The sequence below is a fragment of the Bombus impatiens genome, unplaced genomic scaffold, assembly GCF_000188095.3.
Source record: "Bombus impatiens unplaced genomic scaffold, BIMP_2.2 scf_0418, whole genome shotgun sequence".
Classification (NCBI taxonomy): domain Eukaryota; kingdom Metazoa; phylum Arthropoda; class Insecta; order Hymenoptera; family Apidae; genus Bombus; species Bombus impatiens.
The window spans coordinates 3,638,993-3,662,707 of record NT_176837.1 but is presented as its reverse complement, the minus strand read 5'-3'; the positions used below and the strand labels follow the sequence as shown (position 1 = coordinate 3,662,707).

General features: G+C 32.6%; 1 protein-coding gene across 2 annotated transcripts in view; it reads left to right on the top strand.

Moving 5' to 3' along the window:
* The window catches only part of LOC100741745 (potassium voltage-gated channel subfamily KQT member 1), a 137,881-nt gene that overhangs the window by 1,445 nt on the left and 112,721 nt on the right, over positions 1-23,715 (top strand). For both annotated transcript variants that reach the window (XM_033321265.1, XM_024368308.2), the window contains exon 2: positions 19,219-19,589. In XM_033321265.1, the coding sequence (XP_033177156.1) occupies positions 19,493-19,589 (97 nt within the window). In that variant the 5' untranslated portion in view covers positions 19,219-19,492. The remainder of the gene's footprint in view (positions 1-19,218; positions 19,590-23,715) is intronic.

The following is a 23,715-nucleotide window of genomic DNA, read 5'->3' as shown; positions in this document are numbered from 1 at the left end:
AATATTAAGCATTCGGTGAATTACCTTTAGTTTCTCATTAGATCAAGTGTCAAGGTAAGAAATACATTTTCTAGCGTGTTTTCGGTGATTTATCCGCGTAGTCGATAATTGACGCGGGTGAGTAACCCAAAGGTTTGTGTTTCGTGAATAAACGGGGTCGAAGTTCAGAGCACATGCTAGCTTATGTGAACTCGAGATATTTATGAAATTTCATTATGCTAATTATTAGTACGGAAACAGGCAATGTAATTAACGAACTAATATACGCGTGAAGTAATAAGATCAATGGTATCTTCTGCACGCAGTGTTCTATTTAAACAACCTTTTCGTAGATTAGCGAGAAACATCAATGATTCGTGGAAAATAAACACGTAACTTCGACGCCATAAGCGGCAGAAGATCTTCTATTTCGTTGAAAATTATTTTTGTTGATTTCTATATATGATGTAACATTATAGAAACGACGAATAATTATATGCATGGCAGGAATTTTTCCGAAAATGGAACAAGAATATTATAATTAACAAGAATTAAAAAATTTGAAATTATTACGAAAGTTATATTACATGTAAATTATAGCGTTTTGTTGATTAATTGGTCACCTGTACGTTAATTCTCTTAATATCTTATTATATGGATATATTAACGATATTTAATGAACCATTCATTCAAATCATTTATGATTCTATGGAAAAGAACCCAATGTTATTTCTATCGAGAATTACTTGTACATAATTGACATTTAGATTTTGCTGCTCGCTGTTCACTTTCATCTAGTTAAAGCACGACGACACCATATTTACATCATTGATAGACCGAGTATTTCGCGCATGTACATACGTAGTTTGTTTTTCGTGTCACGTTCTCATTGTTCCGCGAAATACGCCATCGCGAATTGAGCCTATTTTTCGGAGAATGGGCTAACAGTGAAACGAGTACATATTTTTGTTTGTGTGAAGCGACATGGAAGTAGTTGATTACCGTGTGTTGCAACGATCTATTTGCAGTTGGTCGAATTTTGTTGATAGCGGAAAATCTAGTGGGAAAGCGAGATCTTTGCTGAGGATACAATTTTTATTTTTTTAGTATATTTTCGAATAAACGTTTTTGTTTATTTTCAGTATGAAACGATTTGCCACTTTACAGCGAGATTGTAAAATCCATCAGTAAACCAAGTAATTGTGTTTTGGTTGTCAGGATGAAGGAATTGACAGACATATGGACACATGCGGACTTAGAACTGAACGGACAATCCTGGAATGAAATTTTTAATAAATAGTCTACTATGTTTGTACCTTATATATGTATAATAATAAATATTTACATTTTTCTTATTTGCAAATCAAATGCCGTTAATTATGTGTTGTTATTTTCTCTCGTGGTGTGAGATTTTAAAACAGAAATGGGTCTACACCCCTAAGACATTATTCGGTAGCCGTTGAATGATTTAATTTCCATGTAAATTTCAGCCATCAAAATTCATTTAATATTTATATGCTTCATCTCGTACTCACAAACAATATTGTAATATATTTTTACATTTTGATGGACACTAATAATGCCGTAGATGTATTGTAATGCTGTAGAAACGGTATTAAGCTGTCATACATCTATTTCTATACTTCTTATCATTATTCGCATAAAACAATAACAATTTTGCACAATATGTGATTTTTCAGAGAATCGTAGGATGAATTTTGCCCTGATATAATACGCACCATACTCCATCCTAATACATAAGGCTTTTATCCGATTGACTTCTTAGCCAAAGTTGCCGATTTTATACAGTTTCCAAGATGGTGCGACAATGAAACGTAAAAAAAAGCATACCTGACTGAGTACAACTACCTGTTATCGTCGAATGACTTTACCACGATTTAGTACCGACATTTATGCCATTTTCTTCTATGCTGGAAAAATATCGATCCTCCTTAAATTATTTAATGACACCCTATGTGACTCACAGTGATTGCCTCTGGGTAATTTGCTTAATTATGTATCGATTTATGCTCGCTATTCTACATCTGTGTAGTATGCAACTGTTACTACTATTCTGACCTATATACATATATATTCTGATTATTACCCTGACAGTATCTGAATACGTATCGACGTTCACAAGAGTTTCTTTTATTATACAATATTATATAATAACGTTTATTAATATTATATAATAACATAGAATTATTCGAAGATTATTACGATCAATTTCTAGGTTTACAATTTTGGATATTTATTTGATTCTCTGATTAAGATATTACCGTCAAGGTTCTATTGAAAGCAACGAGGTTCTGATGCTTTCGAGGTACAACACGCGGAAATGTAATGTTCGGGCCATTTTTCTTTAGGAATATATATAATGTCATATTTTGTTTATACTAGATTTGTTTTCACGAAAACGAGCTTATGTGCTACGACGAAGATATATTAATTCAGATGATTTTAAGTTTCACCAAAAATTCCATTGTTTCGAAATTGACACTTATTTTGTAACGATATAGCTGTAATCGAAGACCAAATGTATTTTCTCTCTTACGTTTTCTAGTTATCCTCCTGTCTTCGTACTTCTTTTATCTATAGATGGATGTCTCTAACGGATAAGGAACATGAAGTAGGTGTGTAGAATAGTAGGTACAATCTACACACGTTGAAGTCATTAACACAGCGCTTAGAAGCTAAAACTAGGTCAAATAGAATATCAGCAAGTTTATACATTCAATTTTATTGTATCAAATAGAAAATACGCTCTTTATTATTGCTTTGGTAACAGCGTGACGTACCCTATCTATAGTGTGCACTTTTTAGCAGCACGGAGTATTATAATTCTACTTTATATACATGGCGCTTAGGGCCAAAGAGATGCAAGTGCAATAACGTTATTTTCATATATTCGATAATTCGTAACACATTTGAATTTCAAACTCGATTTTCTCGATATCAGAAAAGTATCATTTGCATCCCTTTGGCTTTGGGTAGCTTATATTTCTCGCAAGATTACGGTTTTTAATCATTTCGATGATATTTTAACCTTTAAATCGTAACATTAACTTTACAGGTTTAGATTCGTTGTTTCTTTAATTAGAATAATAATTAAAGCTTTTTGACCGTGTGACCTAATACTGTCTACCTGTCAATTTATTTATCCCGAATATTTTGCAGTTGTGGACAGCTGTACTTTATCAATATCGGATGGGAATAAATCAAAAAAGAAATAGAAGTTCGATGTGGAAACATTTATAACGGAACTGTTAATCTTCATGACGATTTTATCTTGTTTTATGGAGACGACGAATTAAGATCAGAACGCTATACTAAATTTAAATGTCACAACGGATTTTTACGTAACTCTTTATATTTTTATTTCTGTTTAAAATATTTGTCCCGTTATTTGCTTTTCTCCTGCAGAATTTTTCACTTCAACTTCAATATTGAAGTTCATTCTGCTTGATGCAGGAGAAGATCCACGCTTGCGATTAACCGTGACTTATAAAAGCTGACTTTTAAAGGAGAGAGACTCGCGATGAATTAAAATTATGACGTGAAAAAAGCACGTGCAAAGTAAACGACGAAACCGGCCAAGAACTGTTATAACTACACTGTCAGCCAAAAGATTCATGTCATTTGTATAATTGCGCCAATATTTAATCTTCCGTTACATTTCCTGTTCACTGAAACTTGTCCACTGTATGGATCTTAAGGGCAATTACGAATTGTTTCTGCTCGTTTCCTTCCTAGATAATAAATAGCAACTTTTTCAATTAATTAAAAAATTCTTCATTCTTCTGAACATCCATATGTTCCATGAATTGCATAGTGATCTCCTCATGTCCTTTAAGAAATTACTCTGGCTGACTTCTAGGTGGGAATGTTCTTCAGTTAACTTGTAAAATTCTTATTTTTCTTTCCTTAACATTTTCGTGCTTCGCTCATTTAATTATCCCAGTGCTGAACTAGAAACTTTCAAAATTTCAATTTCATTTTCGCGTTCCTCTGAGTCCTTCGATCTGCGTACTGACCTTAAATTTTCTATTTCAGTATCACAAAATCGTTCAAGCTCATTTTTACCTATGAATAAAGATTTTTATTCATAGGTAAAATGATTCTGAGCTTTGCCGATTTTTCGAACTTAAATAGTCCAGTAAAGCATGATTCACACTAGCGATCACGGTACGGTCAGATCGCGTCAAGTCAAGTGCCGGTCAAAATCGTTCACACGTGATCCGATGAGAGCATTCACTATGGATGATTCGGTCAAGTCAAATGAAAATCTGTTGACCGTGGCTTGTCGATTTGCTGACGATTAAGACCACGATCGACAGTCGAAAACGAACATGAAGAACGTGATTAAATTTGTACGAAATTGCAACGTGATGTCAATCCATGATTTCGGTCGCGAAAGATATCGTGACACACTTGACAAAATGAAACTTTGGATCGAAATAGGGAAAAAATATCAAAAAGAATCAAAATCTCAGGAATCAAATATTTCCAAAGAAAAAAAAAAAAAATTGAAGGAGACTTGGACTGAACGTGATTGTGTATGATCTTTTAGTGCGAATGCTTGAGAAAAATCTTAGATTTTTGATCGATCGTGATTTAACCGTACGTTTGACCGCTAGTGTGAATCAGGCTTTATTCTTTCGTTCGCTGCGAAAATCAGGTGAACAGAGGGCAACGTAATTTTTCTTCTTTTCACTCGCGTTTGCTGGTATTCTTCGATCTATACCTCTTCCTTGAAAGTCCCGCTGGGCTATGATAAAAGCCCTGACGTCTGTCTTCGTTTGAAAAACGAATCGTTTAGCACAGTTACATAGCATATTGCTCCCAGAAGAGCGATGCTGCTTGAGAAATGTCTGCTTTTTGACAAGGTCAAATATCCTATTTTGTGTCCGACGTTAAATCGTATCTGCTTCTATTCGCTTTTGAAAATCATTGGTGAAAATCTTCCAGATATTTTCAAACTGTTTGTTGATAATTCCAATTAACGAGTGTTATTGTCGATAGCAATAATAATCTTTTTTTCTATTGCACGAAATTATACAATTTAAATTGTATAGTTGGTACTCGAACTGCGAGCGCTTAATTGTAAACGAAAAGATATAAAAAATGGTATTATGTAGTGTACCTCGTTATGTGGAGTTGTTATATACACAGTGTCTTATAATACCCGGTGTAAATATTTCGTGATCACGTTTGATCGTCGAAGCAAATACAAATAACGTATATGTATATGAATTTCGAGAGTAAACTGTCAAACTGTTTTCAATGCAAATGTTTTGCGGCTGGTTATCAACGATAACTGTTTAAGCAGTTTCAGATCGTTTAGGAACTGCGCGGTTCGAATTTTCGAATCACGCGTTAAATGGAAAGTCACGTATTTTGTTTTGTCAAGCCTTAAACTGAACTTGACACGTGTCTAACAACAGTTTGGTCGCTGATCGCGTGATTCTGTCGATAAATTTCAGGAGAGAATTTCAGACGCTGTATAAAATATATAAATTTTGTTCAGTAACTTTGTTAGCAGATATTTAATGCTCAACTTGTTTTTCATTGTTTCCTTTAAGATATGTAAATATATGCGAGATTAGCTAGCAGTTTCAAATTTATCTTCCAGCTGTCATCCGAAATAATGAATTTTTACTATGCCAGTTTATTGTGGTAAACGGAGCAACATCATAGAAAGTAGTTTGTTACGGTAAAAATAGATATTTAAACTTGATCTTTCGTTTCAAGACCTCATCAAAACTTTGATAAATAGAAGATTGCAGTTAGATTTGTTTTCTGCAGGTAAAATTGCTAAAAGATTGGGGAACATTTGAGAAGAAAGTGAAAATTATTTAATTTTAGTATACGTTATTATTTAATTAATTAATCAATTGTAAAATTATCCATTATTCAATCAAATGTCTTCAAAGGCTGAGAAAAAGAAAGGATGATTTTCACTAAACAATATTTAATAACATCCATAAAGTGGCAAACTTAAATTCTATTTTACATGTTAGATTATTTCGCGGAACGAGTAGCGAGTGAAAGAGCGTGCAAGTATGAAATTCAGGCTGGGACGACTTTATCGGAGTCGTCTTCTTGGATAGGAGTTTCTCCAGTTCCTGAAAATATAATCTACAGGATTCAGTGAAATGTCAGTTGAAGTTGTAGAAGCTTTTATAAATTCACTAGCCGGCAGTCAGTAACTTTTGTACCGCTTTGCCTACCAAAGTTCCCATTATACCTCCTCTTCCATTGTGGATCGTCTTCTCAATTTCGTGTTCAAAATTCAAGATGCTGAATCGATTCTAATATCCTTTCGTTCGCGAAACCACGCTGACGTGAGATAAGTAATTTCATTAAAAGTATATCATTTACGGCGCCGCGGTAGTAGGTTTATGTAAAAGTATACTTTTATAGATCTTTCCGAGGCACGATACGCTAAATTATATTGCCAATAGATTTCTCAGCGAATTACATAAAGGAATTTATCAAAACAGACTGTTGATCTATCTCGTACGATGTGCAGGAATTTTCCCTGTAAGAAATATGAATTAACGTTATTTCTACGAAAGGAACGCGGTTTATAATATTCGATATTGGAAAAATAATATTCCCTTTAAATAATATCTGTATCATTTTCTTAATGATACTCGAAGAGTATACCTTATACTTTACTATACTATACTACCTATATCTTATATTTTCAATCTTTCCACTGTAACGTCAAATTACAAATTATTATAAAAGGTCAATTTCCTCGAGATTTTGATTACTTTTTATTTCACGGGAAGGCTATGAAAATACCATGAACGAATATCAGATGTTCTATACGAAATAATGTTAATTATTTTTCTAAAATATAAAAGTTTCGTTATAGAATCAGGGTGAGTATATATCGTTTCAAGAACTGGCTAATGTTAGCAGTTCTGATACGTTGAACAGATAAACATGACCGATAGAAAAGTCGGTTGGTCATCAAGGTTATAGTCATCTTTCATCTATTTAACTCGATTTATACGTGCCAGTTATTACACACAGCTAAAACATCGTGTCTGCTGAACAATAAAATTAGACTTGACCGGGAATCACGATATAATGACCACACATATAATACATACATATATACGTATATCATTTGTTATCATTAACGACGCTTATCTTACGTGGGTATCGTTTTTATTAGGAAAATTACATGAAATTGCTTTGTCGTTGATTTCTAAGATGCAAAGTATTTGCTCTTTGATATCGGTTCAGAAATAACGTACAATTTTCCTGCTGTAATTGAAATTATATAATGTAACGAATAATGACATTAACGAGAATAATTTTGAAGCAAGTTGATTCGTTAATTTTAATTTCGCTGCTGTTGCCTTTAGAAATGTTTTGTCGTCGCGTTTTTTAAACTTCATGTTTCTTCCTTCGTGTTTAACGCCGTCTTAGCATTTGCAAGGACAATGAATAAGAACCATGAATAATTCAAACATGTTCAGAACACTTCGATAGCAATTGTGTCCATACAAAATTCAAGGATTTCCTTCGCCAAGCTTCTGAATTAAGAGATATACTTGCAGCGATGGTTACTCGAGATAAAGCAAGTGTTCACTGACTGACTTATAACACTATCTTACATAGTGAGTTAGAGGTGTTTTACATAATTGCATGTTTTCATTCATTCGCAGTTTGAATATATTTATTCCTACATGAACGCGTGCTTGGTTTCATTCATATTTTTACATTGTACTTTTCTAGTATACACGAAATTTTATTTACAATTGTCCATAATTTAAATTCCAGAACGAATACAAAATTGATGTTTATATTTAGTGATTAAGATCTATATTCTAATTCCATTCAAATCGAAAAATATTTCTTTACAATTAGTGATAGAAGAAAATTCTTGTTACGTCAGATTAAATATTTTTCTATTAAAAATAGAAAGTATATAACGTGTGTTATGTATATTAATTAATATACATTAATCAATATAATTAATAATTAATATATAAATTATCATATACAACATATGAAGCGTTAAATACTTTCTACTTTTGATATAAAATATTTAATCTGACATAACAACGATTCACTTATACACATATATATGTTAAAGTTTGAAAAATTGTTTCGTTCCTTTAACCCACGAAAGGCCAAGCATTAATCATAATTTATAAATACTTCAGTTTCTCTTAATTTTATCAAATTGTATAGTCCAAATGGAAGACACAGTGACGTAAGAAACATTAGTCGAATCCTTAGAATTTCCTTTTAGTGCTGAAATATTAAAAAACAGAATTTGATAAGAATATAAAATTGATAGAATATATATAGAAATGATAGAATAGAATTGATAAGAATATTTGATAAGAAAGAATAAATTGATTGGTAAGTAAATCGTCAATAAAATATCGCGTGAATTCAATGTTGGGTTATTATCGCTGATGGCTTAAGGATAATGACCAATACAGGTAGTAATAGTGATACGTAGTATTTCATCTCATACTTCGGCCAAGAAGTAGCAACTTAGTCACGATAGTGATAAAAAAAATTTATATTTCAACCGTAGACAGTATTTATCGGTTTGAGTCTACAGAAGTAAATCTTTCGAGATAAATTCGTCTAATACAAAAATATTTTAATATTACTTTAATATTAAAATAATTTTTAATATTACTTTACTTTATTAAAAAATGTATTAATAGAAGTCTATTAATAGAAGTCGTCATTAATTTGTCATTCGATAATTGCCGGATAGTTGGCCATTTAATTAACGGAAATCGGGTATGTTTTGTAAAGCTGCATCCATGTCGGAATAAACACCAGCTAATAATCGATACTTTTAAAACCGCGACAATGCATTCTCTCTCGTTTTCCCCTTTCTCCACATGCACCCGATAAAAAGTACATCTGACTAATATATTTCTTTCTATCCCTTGGCGGAGATAAAAGAAGCTCAATCCGTAAGCAAATCTGAAGCGACCTGAATAGAAAATACGATTAGAGAAGGAAGGGGATCATTTAGCATGACAACTCCACATCGATCATTGATAGACGTCAACATAAATCTTGGGTACTGTAGTTATTTACTGGAAAGCAAGGGAAGGGCAGCTTGTCACGAAACGTTTTCAGTCGACGATGTTTCGTATTCTGTTTCCTAAGCATCAATTTTCAATGAGCGATTTCAAGATATATTGGTCGAGCCTTTTCCTTAGCGAACTGAATACACACACAGCAAACGGAATATGTAATTTTCGCAAATGTATAATTCGTGTAAGTTAGCCAAGTTACTTGGATTTTGAATTCAAAATTCAAAAGAAAATCTATGATAAAGCTTTGTCATCCGGAGATTTAATTTCTGAGAAAATCGAGCTCGAAAATTCATCGCTCGTCTATGTAAAAAATGTTATTCTACATTTTCTTCTTATTTTAGTCGCTGGTAATCGCGTTATACGTAGCATGGTAAATCGATTTGTAGATGAAAGGAGAAGCGATGACTAGATGTTTAATGTTCCTAATGTACTTCGCTAACAATCTCGTGCTGCGCGTAGCAAATGGTTTCCTCTTCGAACACATCACGGTCGAAGGGTTAAGATTATGGGGATTATGGTCTGATTGAGTGGCGTTTGAAATTGTTCTGTCATGGATGCTAGACACATGGTAATAACGTTTCGTATCGATGATACGTACTGATATAAATTATCTGATTATTGCGTTACGGTATTAATGAACAATGGGTGGCAATGTAGGTCGAAAGGTATTTACACAGTTATGATCGTGTTGGTGGTGTCTTCTTGTTATTTGATAAGTAATTTTGCATTTCGAGTTAATGGCAAAATCGTTAATTTCGTAAAGTATGCTTACGTCAAATACATTATGCTACATGTGAAACATTTGACGTTAAAGCGAAGGTATAAGATTTGTGTAAACTGTACATTATCAAATTTGTAGGTCATCAGAATCTGTAGAATGTAAAAGCTGCGGAAAATAGGATTTATTAAATCCGAAGCTGAAACAGAATCAGGATTTTATGGGCTACAGATTTCATAGGTCGTAGGATTTATAGGTTACAGGATCTGTATATCAAGTTAGAAAATTTGTAGAATGTCGAATTTATTATAGCTGTTATAATTTTCCGTTGTTAAACATGTTATAGGATGGAAATCGATTACGTAAATCGAGATGATGATACCTGTTAAAATTACGCTATAACGACTCTATTTTTGTCAACTCCACACGGTATTGATCATTTCCATGAAATGTCACAATATCTAGTTTGTTAATGTGCCATCGATTATGAAATACCTTTCGCACGTTCGTTATTGCGAACGTTTTGTGCTCTGTTAATCATCGCATTGCACGCTTTCTCGTTACAATATCATGTAATTATCCAAAGATTATATAATTTTCATTTTCTATCGTATCGATTAAAGAATTTGTGGACAATCTTTGGGATTTGAGTAGTAAGTAACTTAAAGTAAAAGGTAGAGATTTAAAAGCAATTAATTTACTGTATCGTATAGTTAAGTTGTTCACTGACGTCCGAGCAGATAAAATTGAAGAAACTGTCGTATCGTTATATGCAAATGTACAGAATTCGTTATCACCTAAAGAAGTAAAACTGTAGAGGTTGTAGTAGTTAAAACATACCTGTTTATCTTTGTATCTAACGTGCGTTTAGGAAGTTTGATTGATGATCTTCCGTAGAAGACGAATACAAGAAACATATTGAATTGCTAAAGGAAAAAATATCTTTCATCTCAGTTTCGTTCATTTAAAATTGTACCACTCTATTAACGAGTCTAAAGACGGCGGTTCTGTATGAAGAAATAAGTCGGAAACGTGGAATAAAATATTTTCGTGCAATGCTGAATCATATATGACGAAATAGGGCAGTAAATATAATTTCATAAAAAATTAATAGCTATGATAGATGATATTATGTAATAGAATAAACATATAATGGAATAGAAGACATTTGCGACAATTCATAAAGTAGTAAAATTATCATGCACATAAATATTTAGTATCATGTATATGTTCTTGCAGGAATCTCGAGGTATGTTCGTTTAATAATTTGCAACACAATTTTTATTGCCTTTGTTCCTATAATAGATAAGTCCCCGATAAGAAAAGCTATTCTTTTGATGTATCGCATAGTTAGATATTCTTTTATATCACTTGTTGTCAGTGAGCGATTAAATAACTGACACGAAATGGCTATCTCCATCATTGGTTACACGTTATTTCTGCATTTTATATTCTATATTTTTTAAATATGATTTAGCCACGTAGGTTATTTATTTTAGAATGAAATTTTAAACCATTACAGTGGAATAAAAATAGAACCATTAAATGATCTACAAGGTGTTCCATGTAACCAGGGCAAACTATAGCGCTGAAACAGTGAAAGATGCGACAAAATTTCATTAGACATAGCAGTTTCATGCGTCACCTGTACCTTTGGTGCAATATTCTTTTATGGCGTACAGATTGTTGGAAAGAAGCTTTATATCCCTTTTTTCGCTTAAAAGCGCGTATTTTCTGAATAAAAATAGCCTCTAAAATTAATTATATCCTTTACATTATCGCTGGTCACATAATGAGATTGTTACACCTAATAAAATAATTCATCAGATTGGAAAGATTTATTGACCTTTTCCTCTTTCAAAAACGAATTTTAATCGAGTAGTTTTAGTCTATATGGAAGAATGGGTTGGTCAGTGAATTGTCCTAGAATTTCGAAGTTCACGAGTTCGTTAAATGTCAAGTCGCTTGCTATTTGAGGTCTCCATTATTTTTCTGACGATGTATTGATCGATGCTATGTGGTCATAACAGATTTGATTATTAATTATTGACTATTGTATCGATTCAAAGTGTAGGCATAATATGTTTTTAATAAATATCATGAACATGTTATTTGTTTTATATTCTGTACATTTAATTCTGACAGTACGAGAAAACCAATATTTTCCGATCCACTTAAGTAGATATATGGCATAATATGTTTAAATAATATTACAAAATATGATATAGTACAATATAATATAATATAAAGTATAATATAAAATGCATAAAAACATTAGCCTCTCGTTGGAAGGAATAAATTTCCGTATAATTATACCTGTTAGTGAAAATAATAATCTTTGTCCGTTAGTTAATGGGTCAGAATACCTCTACTGCTATTTTTCCAGTTAATATCTCTTCCCTTACCTTTTGCTTCGAATAACGAGCATAGTTAACATTTAAGTAAATGCCGTAAAAAATTAGACGAACCTCTGAGAATATATTCAGTTCACTTTCAAGATTAAAAACTTCGTAGCCCTTTAATATCGTGGTCCTATGAGGTTCCCGAAATTAAGGATAATATGATTACATAATTTCGTTAAACGAGGAAGACGGAAGCGCGAGATACGTCACGGTTCAGCGTGATTTTAATCTAAAAGTCCATCAAACATTGATTGCAAAAAATGTGACTTTGACGCTGTATTGTTGAACTCTGCGCGAGAAGTTCTCAACAAAGAACTTTGTGAAAACGGAAGGTATGAATTCCGTACGCAAGTCAAGTGAATGCTTGTCTCGGAGTCAGTGTAACAAGAGGGACATAAGTAGATCGTTATCCTCCCATTCTCATTATTTTAGATACAGTTAATGACATACAGCAACCTTCATAATTATTCAAGTGATAGCTGATTCGAATCTAACTGCAGTCGGGCACGTTACTTTTTGTAACGTACTGTTTAACGTAGTTCTTATTTGATAAATTCCGGTATTTTTATGTTCTACTTAGAAGGGAAATTTTATTTTAACATTTTTTATTCTGTAGTTTTAATTTTAATCTTTTTTTTTTTTAAATTCATACCTGGCTAGTGTTTATAAAATGCTTAATTACCGTATAAATCATCGTTAGTGGCTTGAAAATAATGTTCTTCATTGAGGAGGTATTTTATATTTCAAATTCAATTTCAACGTAGTTCTTTCACGGTATCACGTATTTGATGAAAGTCATTGTCGCACGATTGGAAGCAGTTTCCTGCTGGTTATTTAGAGTTTCTTAAGAGATCGCATGCTCTCCGTGCATTTTCATTCGCCTTCGTAATGTACTTTATCAAAATACATAATTCACTTTACACGCGAATCACGTGAACTATTTATGTATCATGTTATACGTAGAATTGTTCGTTAAGTAGGATCTCAGATGACTTAAGAAGTGGTTTCGTAAAAAAATACAATGGTCTGCAGTTGTTTACAACAGTTTACTATGCATTAAATTACTGTTACTCGGTGGCTTCGTATTAAATCATTCTCAGTGGCTTCTAAATGATGTTTTCGAACGGAGAAGTATACTCGGCATCAGAAATAATTTTCTAAGAAAATTAAGGACGTCGGATGAGAAAAACGAATAGTATATTTTATATACAGTATTGTATATTATATATATTTTATATTGGCTTCGCGATATTAGTTTTATAAATTTATGATGAATCAAATAGGCCAGAATCCAAACCTGACTTATGTTTGCTTTATTATTATCATTTCAAAAATTGTTTTAGCATACGATGAAACAACGACATATAAATTTAATACAGAAATCGAAAATCTCATAATACGAAGAAGAAGAATGAACATAATACCAAGAGTAGAATGAAACAGCGGTTAGAAAACATAATAGATTTATTATACCGAATAGTTGCAGCGAAAATTTTGCTTCTTCCTACGAGTATTACGCCCGTAGTTTAGCCTCATTCTTTCCTACCCCCCTTAGATAATTATCGATATTTTTATTGCCTATATTCATTGGTAGTACGTATATTCGTATAAGTTCTTTGCTATCTAAGGTTCAAAATGAATTAATAATTCGTAAATGTACTCTAAATGAAATGTACATGTTGGATCTACCTTCAAAAATAAAGGACAGAAAAACTGAAGTTTTAATTTAATAGTTTCCGGACACCAGGCACTGCTAATTTCAAAATCTTGATACACATTCGCAATTCCCATTGCTACGTAAATATTCGCATAGTAGCATAGTTGCGCGACATGGACATCGTAGTAAATCGCGTTTTAATGGTTGGATTGTCGTCATCGTGATAAAAAAAAATGAGTTGGAAAAAAACTCGGAGAGCTCACGTCAAGTTGTGTTCCCTTGTCGTTGGAAAAAGTGTTTACAGTTTTCTTCTTACTTCTTCTTCTACTTCTTCTTCTTCTTTTTTTAAAGAAGGGGCGCCAACTAAATTGATAGACGAAGGACAGACAGGAAAAAAGTATCACGTGCAACGATAAGGTCACTGTCGGTCTGAGAGACACGAACGATCTCGCATGTCTATACTGTACGATCCACTACATAATTCCAGTTGAACTAGACCTACTAACCGAGACAGCATTTCTATCGATCTATTTCACACGCACGTAATGTGTACTCTTAACAAACAGCTGTCGGTGGTCTACGCGTCTCCGCTTCGACGACCGAGGGTATGAGAACGTGAAGCGTGTCTATAGGCAAAAATACATATGGGAACGGTCACGTTAGTTGCAATTCAGCGTTATATACGTATATAGAGCGAGTCACAAAAACGTTCGTGTTCTCGCTATTATTAAATCTAATTATTGATTAATGCTCTTTAATAATAAAAATTATATTTCCGAAGATTATATCGAAGTCAAAGATTTCATGTTTTCTTCTCACTTTTCGGTATAGTTTTTTGATGCTTGGATTTTTAATATAACTTATATATATATATGTAATATATATGAATATTTTTATTTTACATTATCTATCATCTATCTATTATCTAGCATCTATTATTTATTATCTGTATTTTATATTGTATCATGATAGAATATACGGAATGTAATGTAAAACACATTTTTGTTATTATTACGTGTTAATATTATATCACAAAAAATTTTCATTACGAAAAGTAAAACTCATCATTTTTAATGGATAATTATTTTTTAAAAATATAATCAAAATAATTGAAACACTGAAGGCATCGTATCGTTTATATGCTCCAGCTTGAACGAAGTTAATGCTTTAAAAATTTGCAAAATTAATGGATAACATAATTAATTATATTATATCGATTACAGCTTTATATGAAGTTTAAGGCAAATAAAATGTTAATTGCTGAATGAGATCTATGATATACCCACTTTAAATCGACGCAATTAGTGCAGTAATTTTTTTGAAAATGATAAGAAATGATCACCTAACTATCAGACTGCTGTTATAAACATTTATGTGGCGTCCTCTATGTCGACGCTTATGAATCACGAACTCATTACGGTTGTAAAACTTTGCAAATCTGACGTGACAATCAATGTAAACATCGCTATTGTATAGTACCAGCCAACTGTGCGAAAACATAGATTGTATACCAAATTAACGTTGAAAGTAAATTCGAACCGAAGTTAATAATGACAGAATATATTTAGTTTCAGGTCCTTCATCACCGTTAAATTAATTATTAGATGTGAATTGTTAATTATTTAAAACAACATATATATTTATATATTATATATATTATATATTATATATTATATATATTATATATATATTATATATATAATGTATAATATATAATATATATAATAATAGTATATAATAATATATAATAATATATAATAATAATTATATATATATACATTTACTGTAACGTATATATGTGCAATAGATTACAAAAATATACCGTAAATTGTAAACGTTTGTGTGTAGCGACTAAATCGATATCTATGACTACTACATACTCATACACTCCTCGTCAAAAAGATAACTCAGGTGTGCTATCTTTAATTTCTCAATGACGCGTGTAAAGTTTTTCGTCTGTAACGCATACTATTAAAACATTATGAGCTCAGAAAATAATGAAAAATATTATGAGGTTTAGTGTGCAACAAAAAAAATTGTTTTATTTTAAGAACGAAATGATAACACATTCTGTTAATATGTTTAGAAATTACTCAGTAGTTCACGATCTATCAACAAGTAAAGATTACAGTAGAATATTATATAAATTTGTAAGTATGGGATGCGGAAAAAAATTAAACGAGTCTGAAAAAAAGCAAATTCTTGAACTAAAACAGCAACGGTTATCAGTAGTAAAAATATCGAAAGTAATAAGAAGAAGTCGTAGAGTAATACAGAATTTCTTGAGAAATGTTGAAGATTGTGGCAAAAAGAAAAGTACTGGTCGGCCGTCCTCGTTATCCGATCGTGATAAGCGAGCAATTTTGCGTGTAGCTTCCAACTCGCAGTTAACAACGAAGCAAATAATGGAAAAATTTAGTCCTAGTGCCAGTGTTTCAAGTGTTTGTCGGGTTTTACTATCCTGTAAAAATATCAAGAGGCTAAAATTGAGAGAGAAACCTTCGTTAACAACGAAACACAAAGTAGAACGTTTGCGCTTTGCAAAAGAATGAATGCATTGGAAAAAGTAATGGAGAAGGATACTATTTTCAGACGAAAAAGATTCAAGTGGATGGTTTTGATGGGTTCCATTATTATTTTCATGACATAAGAAAAGAGACAATGTCAGACATTCGACGACAAATGGAAGGAGGCAGCGTGATGGTTTGGGCCGGCATCGGTTATTTCGGCAAGACAAGTATCAAGTTCAACAGTGGGAGAATGAATAGTGTCTGATACATAAATTTAATCAAAGAACAAATAAATAATCATGCAGAACGCATTTCTGGACCTGATTACATCTTTCAATAATGCATCTGTACACACATCAAGATTGGTCTAATCATATTTTAATGAAAATAATATATCTATTTTGCCGCGGCCTGCACGCTCCCCGGACCTTAATATTATTGAAAATTGCTGGGCAGAACTTGTTCACGGCGTATATGCGAATGGAAAGCAGTATCAATACGTACAAGAAGTAAAAAATGCAATTGTACGCAAATGAGATACGTTAAGTCAAAATTATATCCAGAAACTATATAAATCGATAGCAAATCGTATAATAGAAGTCATAGAAAATAAAGGGGAATGTACCCATTATTAAATAAGTATATATGTTTGATAAGTAATTATTGTTAGTTACAATTTATGTTGATTATTATTTTCTTATTATAGATGTGTTATCATCTCGTTCTTAAAATAAAACAATTTTTTTTGTTACACACTAAACCTCACAATATTTTTAATTATTTTCAATGAACCGTATATTATGTGCTCGTAATGTTTTGATATTACAGACGAAAAACTTCGCAGGCGTCATTGAGAAATTAAAGATAGCACACCTGGGTTATCTTTTTAACGAGGAGTGAAAGTACCAAATTTGGATTTATATTTTTATGTGAATATTTATTTTGCACATTAGTTGGTTTTTAACGTTCTGTAAACGTGGAAGATTTAATTATTTTGTATTCACGCGGCGTACGTTCCTATGATAAAACAACAATGAGAATGACGATTTATGATAAGCTGTTTAGAAGTATCGTCTTGATACCAAATTGCTGGCGATACGAAAGAACTCTGTCATCGTTGAATGATTTATGGTGTTGGTTATTGGTACGATCTACATATGCATAGGCAAGAGATTTTGTATATTGGCAGATCGCTTTATTGCTAGTTTTCAGTCTACTTCGCGTAGTTCATGTTCAAAGGTGTGATAATCAAAAGTTGTTTCTCTTTCTCACTAGAAATATGTTTTAAATCAATTTTCAGTATTTCCAATAATTTTCAAGTTGTAAAGATATTTCAACATTAAGCTTATCTTTTCCTTTCGGTATTTATAATCGCATCAACTGATCGTACGGGTTACTTGTAACGAAAAACAATGGAAAGATAGACGTGGCACTGTAGATTACTATATCATATGGAATATTTCAAGTAATTTAATTCAGCTGTTAGTATCCTCTCGTATTATTTTTTCAAACAGAAAGAAATGTGTAACGATAAAAAATGCATGATTGAAACGTCATAAAAATATATGTACAGAATCATAGATTTAATAAAAGTACAAGTATAAAATGTAGAATTGCGAGAAAAGTTATTCATTGCCAGTTAATTAGTGATACATAAATGGGTTGAAAAATTGTTGTAAAGTGGTCTGTAAGGTTGATGATAAGTTTCGAGGACAGTGCAATCAGCAGCTCAATGATTATACCTATGTCTATCTACAAGATACAACTTTTTCACAACAACAATTAATATGTGACCTAAATTGGTTTCGTAGAAAAATGGTCGTCCTCTCATAGTAATCTTGGCAATTACAGTCGAAATCACGTGTAAGATACGTAAAATTTTGGCATAAGATCCATTACTCAGCTTACATTTAACAAGTACCATCGATAATTTGTTATTTTTAATAATATCATATAAAATGATGGAATATATTATTTCAAGACCAAATTCATTTTATAATATAAAATAATTCCAAATTGTATGAAATATCATCTGCATTTTATCGCACATCTGCCAAATTTTATAAAATTCTGTACCTTCGATTAATCGAATAATAATTATTAATTATATTTAACGGCATTACGGAATTTATCAGAGAACGCAATATTATTAAATGTGCAATATCAACTTGCCAATTGATTGCATGACGTAGCTGATTGTTAATTAACGTTCTGATTACTTCAGAATTAGATTATTAACAACTCGATGAGACGCAACGAATAAATAATCTCCTCGATAGTTCTTTCATGTTTGAAACTTGATAATATGAAACTTTATAAATAAAAAACCGACGTATTTAAATTACCTGAAATATACTTGTTAAATACACAATTTGCTATTAATCGATGGTAGAAAATGTGCAGCCCTGGTTAATGAATTATTATAATTATTACATCATTGCAATAGGTGGCCAATTAAATCGATAGCATGTTATACGCGAAGAACACGAAACGTTGTGGCGAGTAAAATTAATTTCTAAAACTGTCGAAACAAATATAAAATATAATATAAATACTATAAATATTAAATAATACAAATATAAAATAAAATATAAAAAATTGTAATGCTCGTTTCCGTGATTCTATATTTTCATTAATACATCAAATATTATTTACGAATGAAAGGAATCTCCAACTTCAGATATTTCGATGGAAAAATTTAATAAACACACGCATATCCATATCCGTGTAGAATTTCACCGAGAAGAATTAAACTTTCTTTTTTAAGTTTTCCTCGATTTCTTTTTTTTACTCGCTGTTTATTCCTGACAATCGAAATTCCAATAATTAACAAAACTTTCTCTGTTTATCGTTACAGAGCGAAAGAAGATTAAACTTGTTGAAGTAGCACACTGCAAACTGTTCGACTCGAGATTCTTTGTAAGCTGGGCATGGTCTTAGGGACGACGGCGGGGCGATGACGCTCTACCACCGTCCTTCGTCATCGCCAGGAGTCCTTCAGGACTCGCACAGTTTCCCGAACCCGATCCTGAGTTTCGCCTCGATCCTTACCTCCGATAACAAACGTTACTATCGTTGTTCAACGTGGAAACTGGCAAAGACGAACGCCACCATTGCGTTCGTTAGGAGGCATGAAGGATCGACCTCATCGACCTTACCGAGACCATCACGGACAGGCGATGCCTCTAGAGGAGGTTCAGGGATTGCTGCTTCCACCCTCCAGAACAGGTAACACATTCCTCCCTTTATCTTATCTATTGCCATCGCATAAAGTTTCCCCGTTTTTTCACACCTTTTTAATGAATTATGAGCTTTTTGTCTTCTTCGTATTGTACCACCTTTGTATCGCTTCTGGAAAAATTTTCTATTATCTTTTATGACTCGGGATGGTTTTCATCAGATACATTCTTTGTTTATAACTACGCAGTCCAACGCTAACTTTACCAGGTTGAATGACCTGATTCAAAATTTAATTTAAAACTGTACTTGTTTCTTTCGTTCATCTAACTTTATGTAGATTCCTATATTAAGAAAAATCGAGAAATTGATTAATCGGATAATATAAGAAATTGCATAAAGTTAGATTTTACAAAGTTAGAATTTATAGAAGAAATAACAATAAATATACAATTTTCAATGAAATTTTGAAACCGGTCATTTAATCGAGCCAGGTAAGGTTAGCGCTAAGTATCATTTTGAATCAATGGAATAAATCAAAGTGCTCTTTTTTGGCTATTTTAGCGAAAAATTAAATAAACTAAAATGTTTCTTCATAATTCGCGACATTTAACTTTCAACATCGTTAAGCACTTTGCGCACTTGTTTAATCTCTTAAGTACAGTTAAAATTTGTGCGAGGCTGTTTCTCTGTACGGCAGAGTTTGACGCGAATTACGCGTAAACGATACAGCATTGCAATTTGTGGCGGATAATGCTATTCTCTACGCAAGCACAATGGAACGAAGTTTTTGATAATTAAATTATAATTTTTCTTAAAGATATTATTAATAATAATTAATAATACAATTGAGTGTGATATACTTTAGAGCACAGTACGACACACAGATCCACGTTCCAAATTTCACACTCAGAGCGCGATAGTGTTTTCAAATTGCTTTTCGTTTTCTATTTTGAAACTACATTTTGAGGTCGAAGATTGTAAAAGATTATAAGGATAAGAACCGGCATGTTAAAAAGAACATCTAATAATGATACATCCATTTTAACGGAAAGCAACAATTCATATCTGACACTGGCGTATCAAAAACAAAGATTATACATTCTGTCTGTATATTGTTAACACTGTTATAAAACGTTGCGAGGACAAGAAAAGTGTGAAGCAAGACAAGTGAAATACATCATCATTTAGTTCAAACGATGAGTGAATGAGTTAAATATACGTAGATACGCTCAGTCGAAAAAACTTCTCGTACCGCGTGAAGAGTAATTCTTTTCTAATTTTCATTCTTAATCCTAAAACTTTTTTTAGCCCATCCGTAAATTTGTCTTTGCAAGTTTTCTTCGTTTTTCACATGTTTTATAAATGTTTACTCAGTACTGAAGAATTTCTTATACCGTTTGAATAACAGTTTCTGTCTTTGATCCTAGAACTATCTCTATTTTACCTGTTTTGCCTTCTTAGTTTCTCACACAATTTTTAAACGTATACTTTACGCGAAGAAGTTTTTTGTACCGCTTGATAGATTTTAAATTTTAATCCTTGAAGATCCTATTAATTGCAAAAGCCGTAAGAGGAGGTTGCGGCAATCGCAAGATTTCAAATTACATTTGTTTTTTTTATAGAACAAACTTCTCGTAAAATTATTTCTAATTCGATTAAGCTTTCATGCAAGCTAGATTTACCTATAATATCAATGTTTTATAAATACTGCAGAGTTCGTTTATATGGACCTGTCGGAGGACTAGTCGTTTCAAATAACTAGGTCGTTCGCATAATAGAAGTCCACCTATTTCTCCCCACCATCTATCATTTTTCGTTCAGTTTAATAGAAAGTTCACGTTCGTACGAGAGGAGTCAACGAAACATTGATTTTCCTTTTAAATACATAATCAATAATGAATTACGAGAGTGTGTCGCATAATGCGTGCCTTTATTGTTTACATCTTATTGTTCGACATTCGTATAAATGGATTGATGCTCGGCAGTAGTTCAGATAATAGGAGCTCAGTTGAAGTTCAGTTAATCAGGCACGACTGAAATTTCGTTTACACAAATGGAGTTACATAATCCGTATAAATGTATTAAATACAATACCTTTTAATATTTTGTATATATATACATATATTTTTATACTGGACGATATTTAGGAGATTTTGACGATATTTATCGATATTGTGAACAAGATATGGAAAATTCGTCGGGCAATCGTTACGTTAACGACGAATCTCGTTTAACCGAGATTATGCAGCGTCCGTTAAATTTTCATAAAAATCTGGATGGTCCTGCACCGAGTGTACCAGTCGACATAATTTTGAATTTGGTCATCGGTTATGAAAAGCCGAGCTTTACGAGGGCTGTTTAAGCAGTAAAATTTTATTGTCTTCCTTTATTACGTATACGATATACTCGGAAGTCAGTAGTGTTCTACCGGATTGTATAGATAGGACGCGATAAGGATTTGATGTTTCTTCGTATTCATCGTGAAATCTTCGGCACGATGGTTAACTATTTCGAAGGAGAAATAAAACGCGACGAGTAACGATGACTCGAATGAATATCGGTGTATTGGTTGTGTAGCTTTGATAGTTGGGTTTTGTAAAAAGAATTCCTACTTTTTAAGTCATATACTTGTCATTTTTGATCTTTATCATAAACGTCTTACAAGCAATCGGATTTTTCGTATCGTATAGCTACGCGAGTTCGATTCCCTCAGCTTTACGAATACATCTGACCATACGCAGGTTAAATACTTGTTATAAATCGTAAAAGAAAATAAAAATAGCATTGATCTACTTGTCCTGCATGACCCTTAGAAATACGCCGCCGTTCACAACTACTACATCTTCTTTACCCAAACATAATGTCTCTATTCCCTTATATCTCTTTTTCCTATCTACCAACATTTAGCAAGGATAGTCCCCGAGGAGACCTGGTAAAACTGTGAAACAACGAAAGGTCGTAGTATTACGTCACTGGTTAGTAAGTTTAACCTGTAGGAAGATATATATATATATATATATATATATACACACACGTACACAAATATTATATGTCTAATTGTGTCAGAGAAAAGGTCATAGCATTAAGTCATCGGATAGCAGGTTTAACAAAGTATATTTCAGAGTATATTACACATCAACGCTCTTTCCGAGGAATTGATTGTTTTCTTTCGGAAGCTCTATCACATCGGATATTTTCGATAATTTATTGAATCGGAAATCAGGGAAGGCATAGATTAAGAGTTAAGTGGCTTTAACGTTGACACAGCTTACTCGAAGCTCGGTAAAACGAAGGTTAATTGCCACTTAGTAACGTTCCCGAGAAACTCATCGCCTATTTCCTCGTTCATAATCGTGTTCCTTCGAATAATTATAATCTGCCATTGTCAACGACGTTGGTCGGTTGACCGACATTGATGAATAAATATAACGCGGAAAAATTCCATGCCGTCGACTACTCGTACTTTGATCGATCTGCGTTGGCCATTTTTATATTATCGAAAATGATAACACGTGAGAAACATCTTGAACGTTTAACTATTCGCACGCACCTTCGTTTACTTTTCGTAATTAATTCAATTGCTAATAAACTCAGAATTCGCGAAAGATGAAGCAAACTGATGTAAACATTCTCGATTTAATTTTGTGTTTCAATTACAGAGCCTAGCTATCTAATATCAGATTTACTTTCAAGTTAAAGTAGGATATCTTTGAATATTCATTGACGCGTCGCGAATTTACTCTTCCCGAGGTTAAAAGGCCTTTAATCACATTGATACGCGATTTTTGCACGGTTGGCTGCTCGTCGAATTAGTATTGATCGATTGATTCACGGTGGAAAGTGAGTGGAAAATAGATATTCCTAAACGATGGATTAACTCGAACGATACGAACGTTAAAACGTTAGCGAAATGTTAAATGATTCTGCAGGACTATTCGACGTTTCTATTCGGCTGATGAAATGGTTCGAATAATCGCCTATCCAACTCGTTCGAGAGTTCGAATCGTTCGAGTGTTAGATGTTCGTCCATCTGATAATTCAAGTGTTTCTGACTTGCAAATCTTCAATGCTGACCTTGCAAGAGTTATGCAAGGGTGATTTTCGACATTATACGTGCTGGTTGGTTTTCATCGAACGCAAGAATGTTTCAATGAACGTGTTTCTAAGGTGTCCC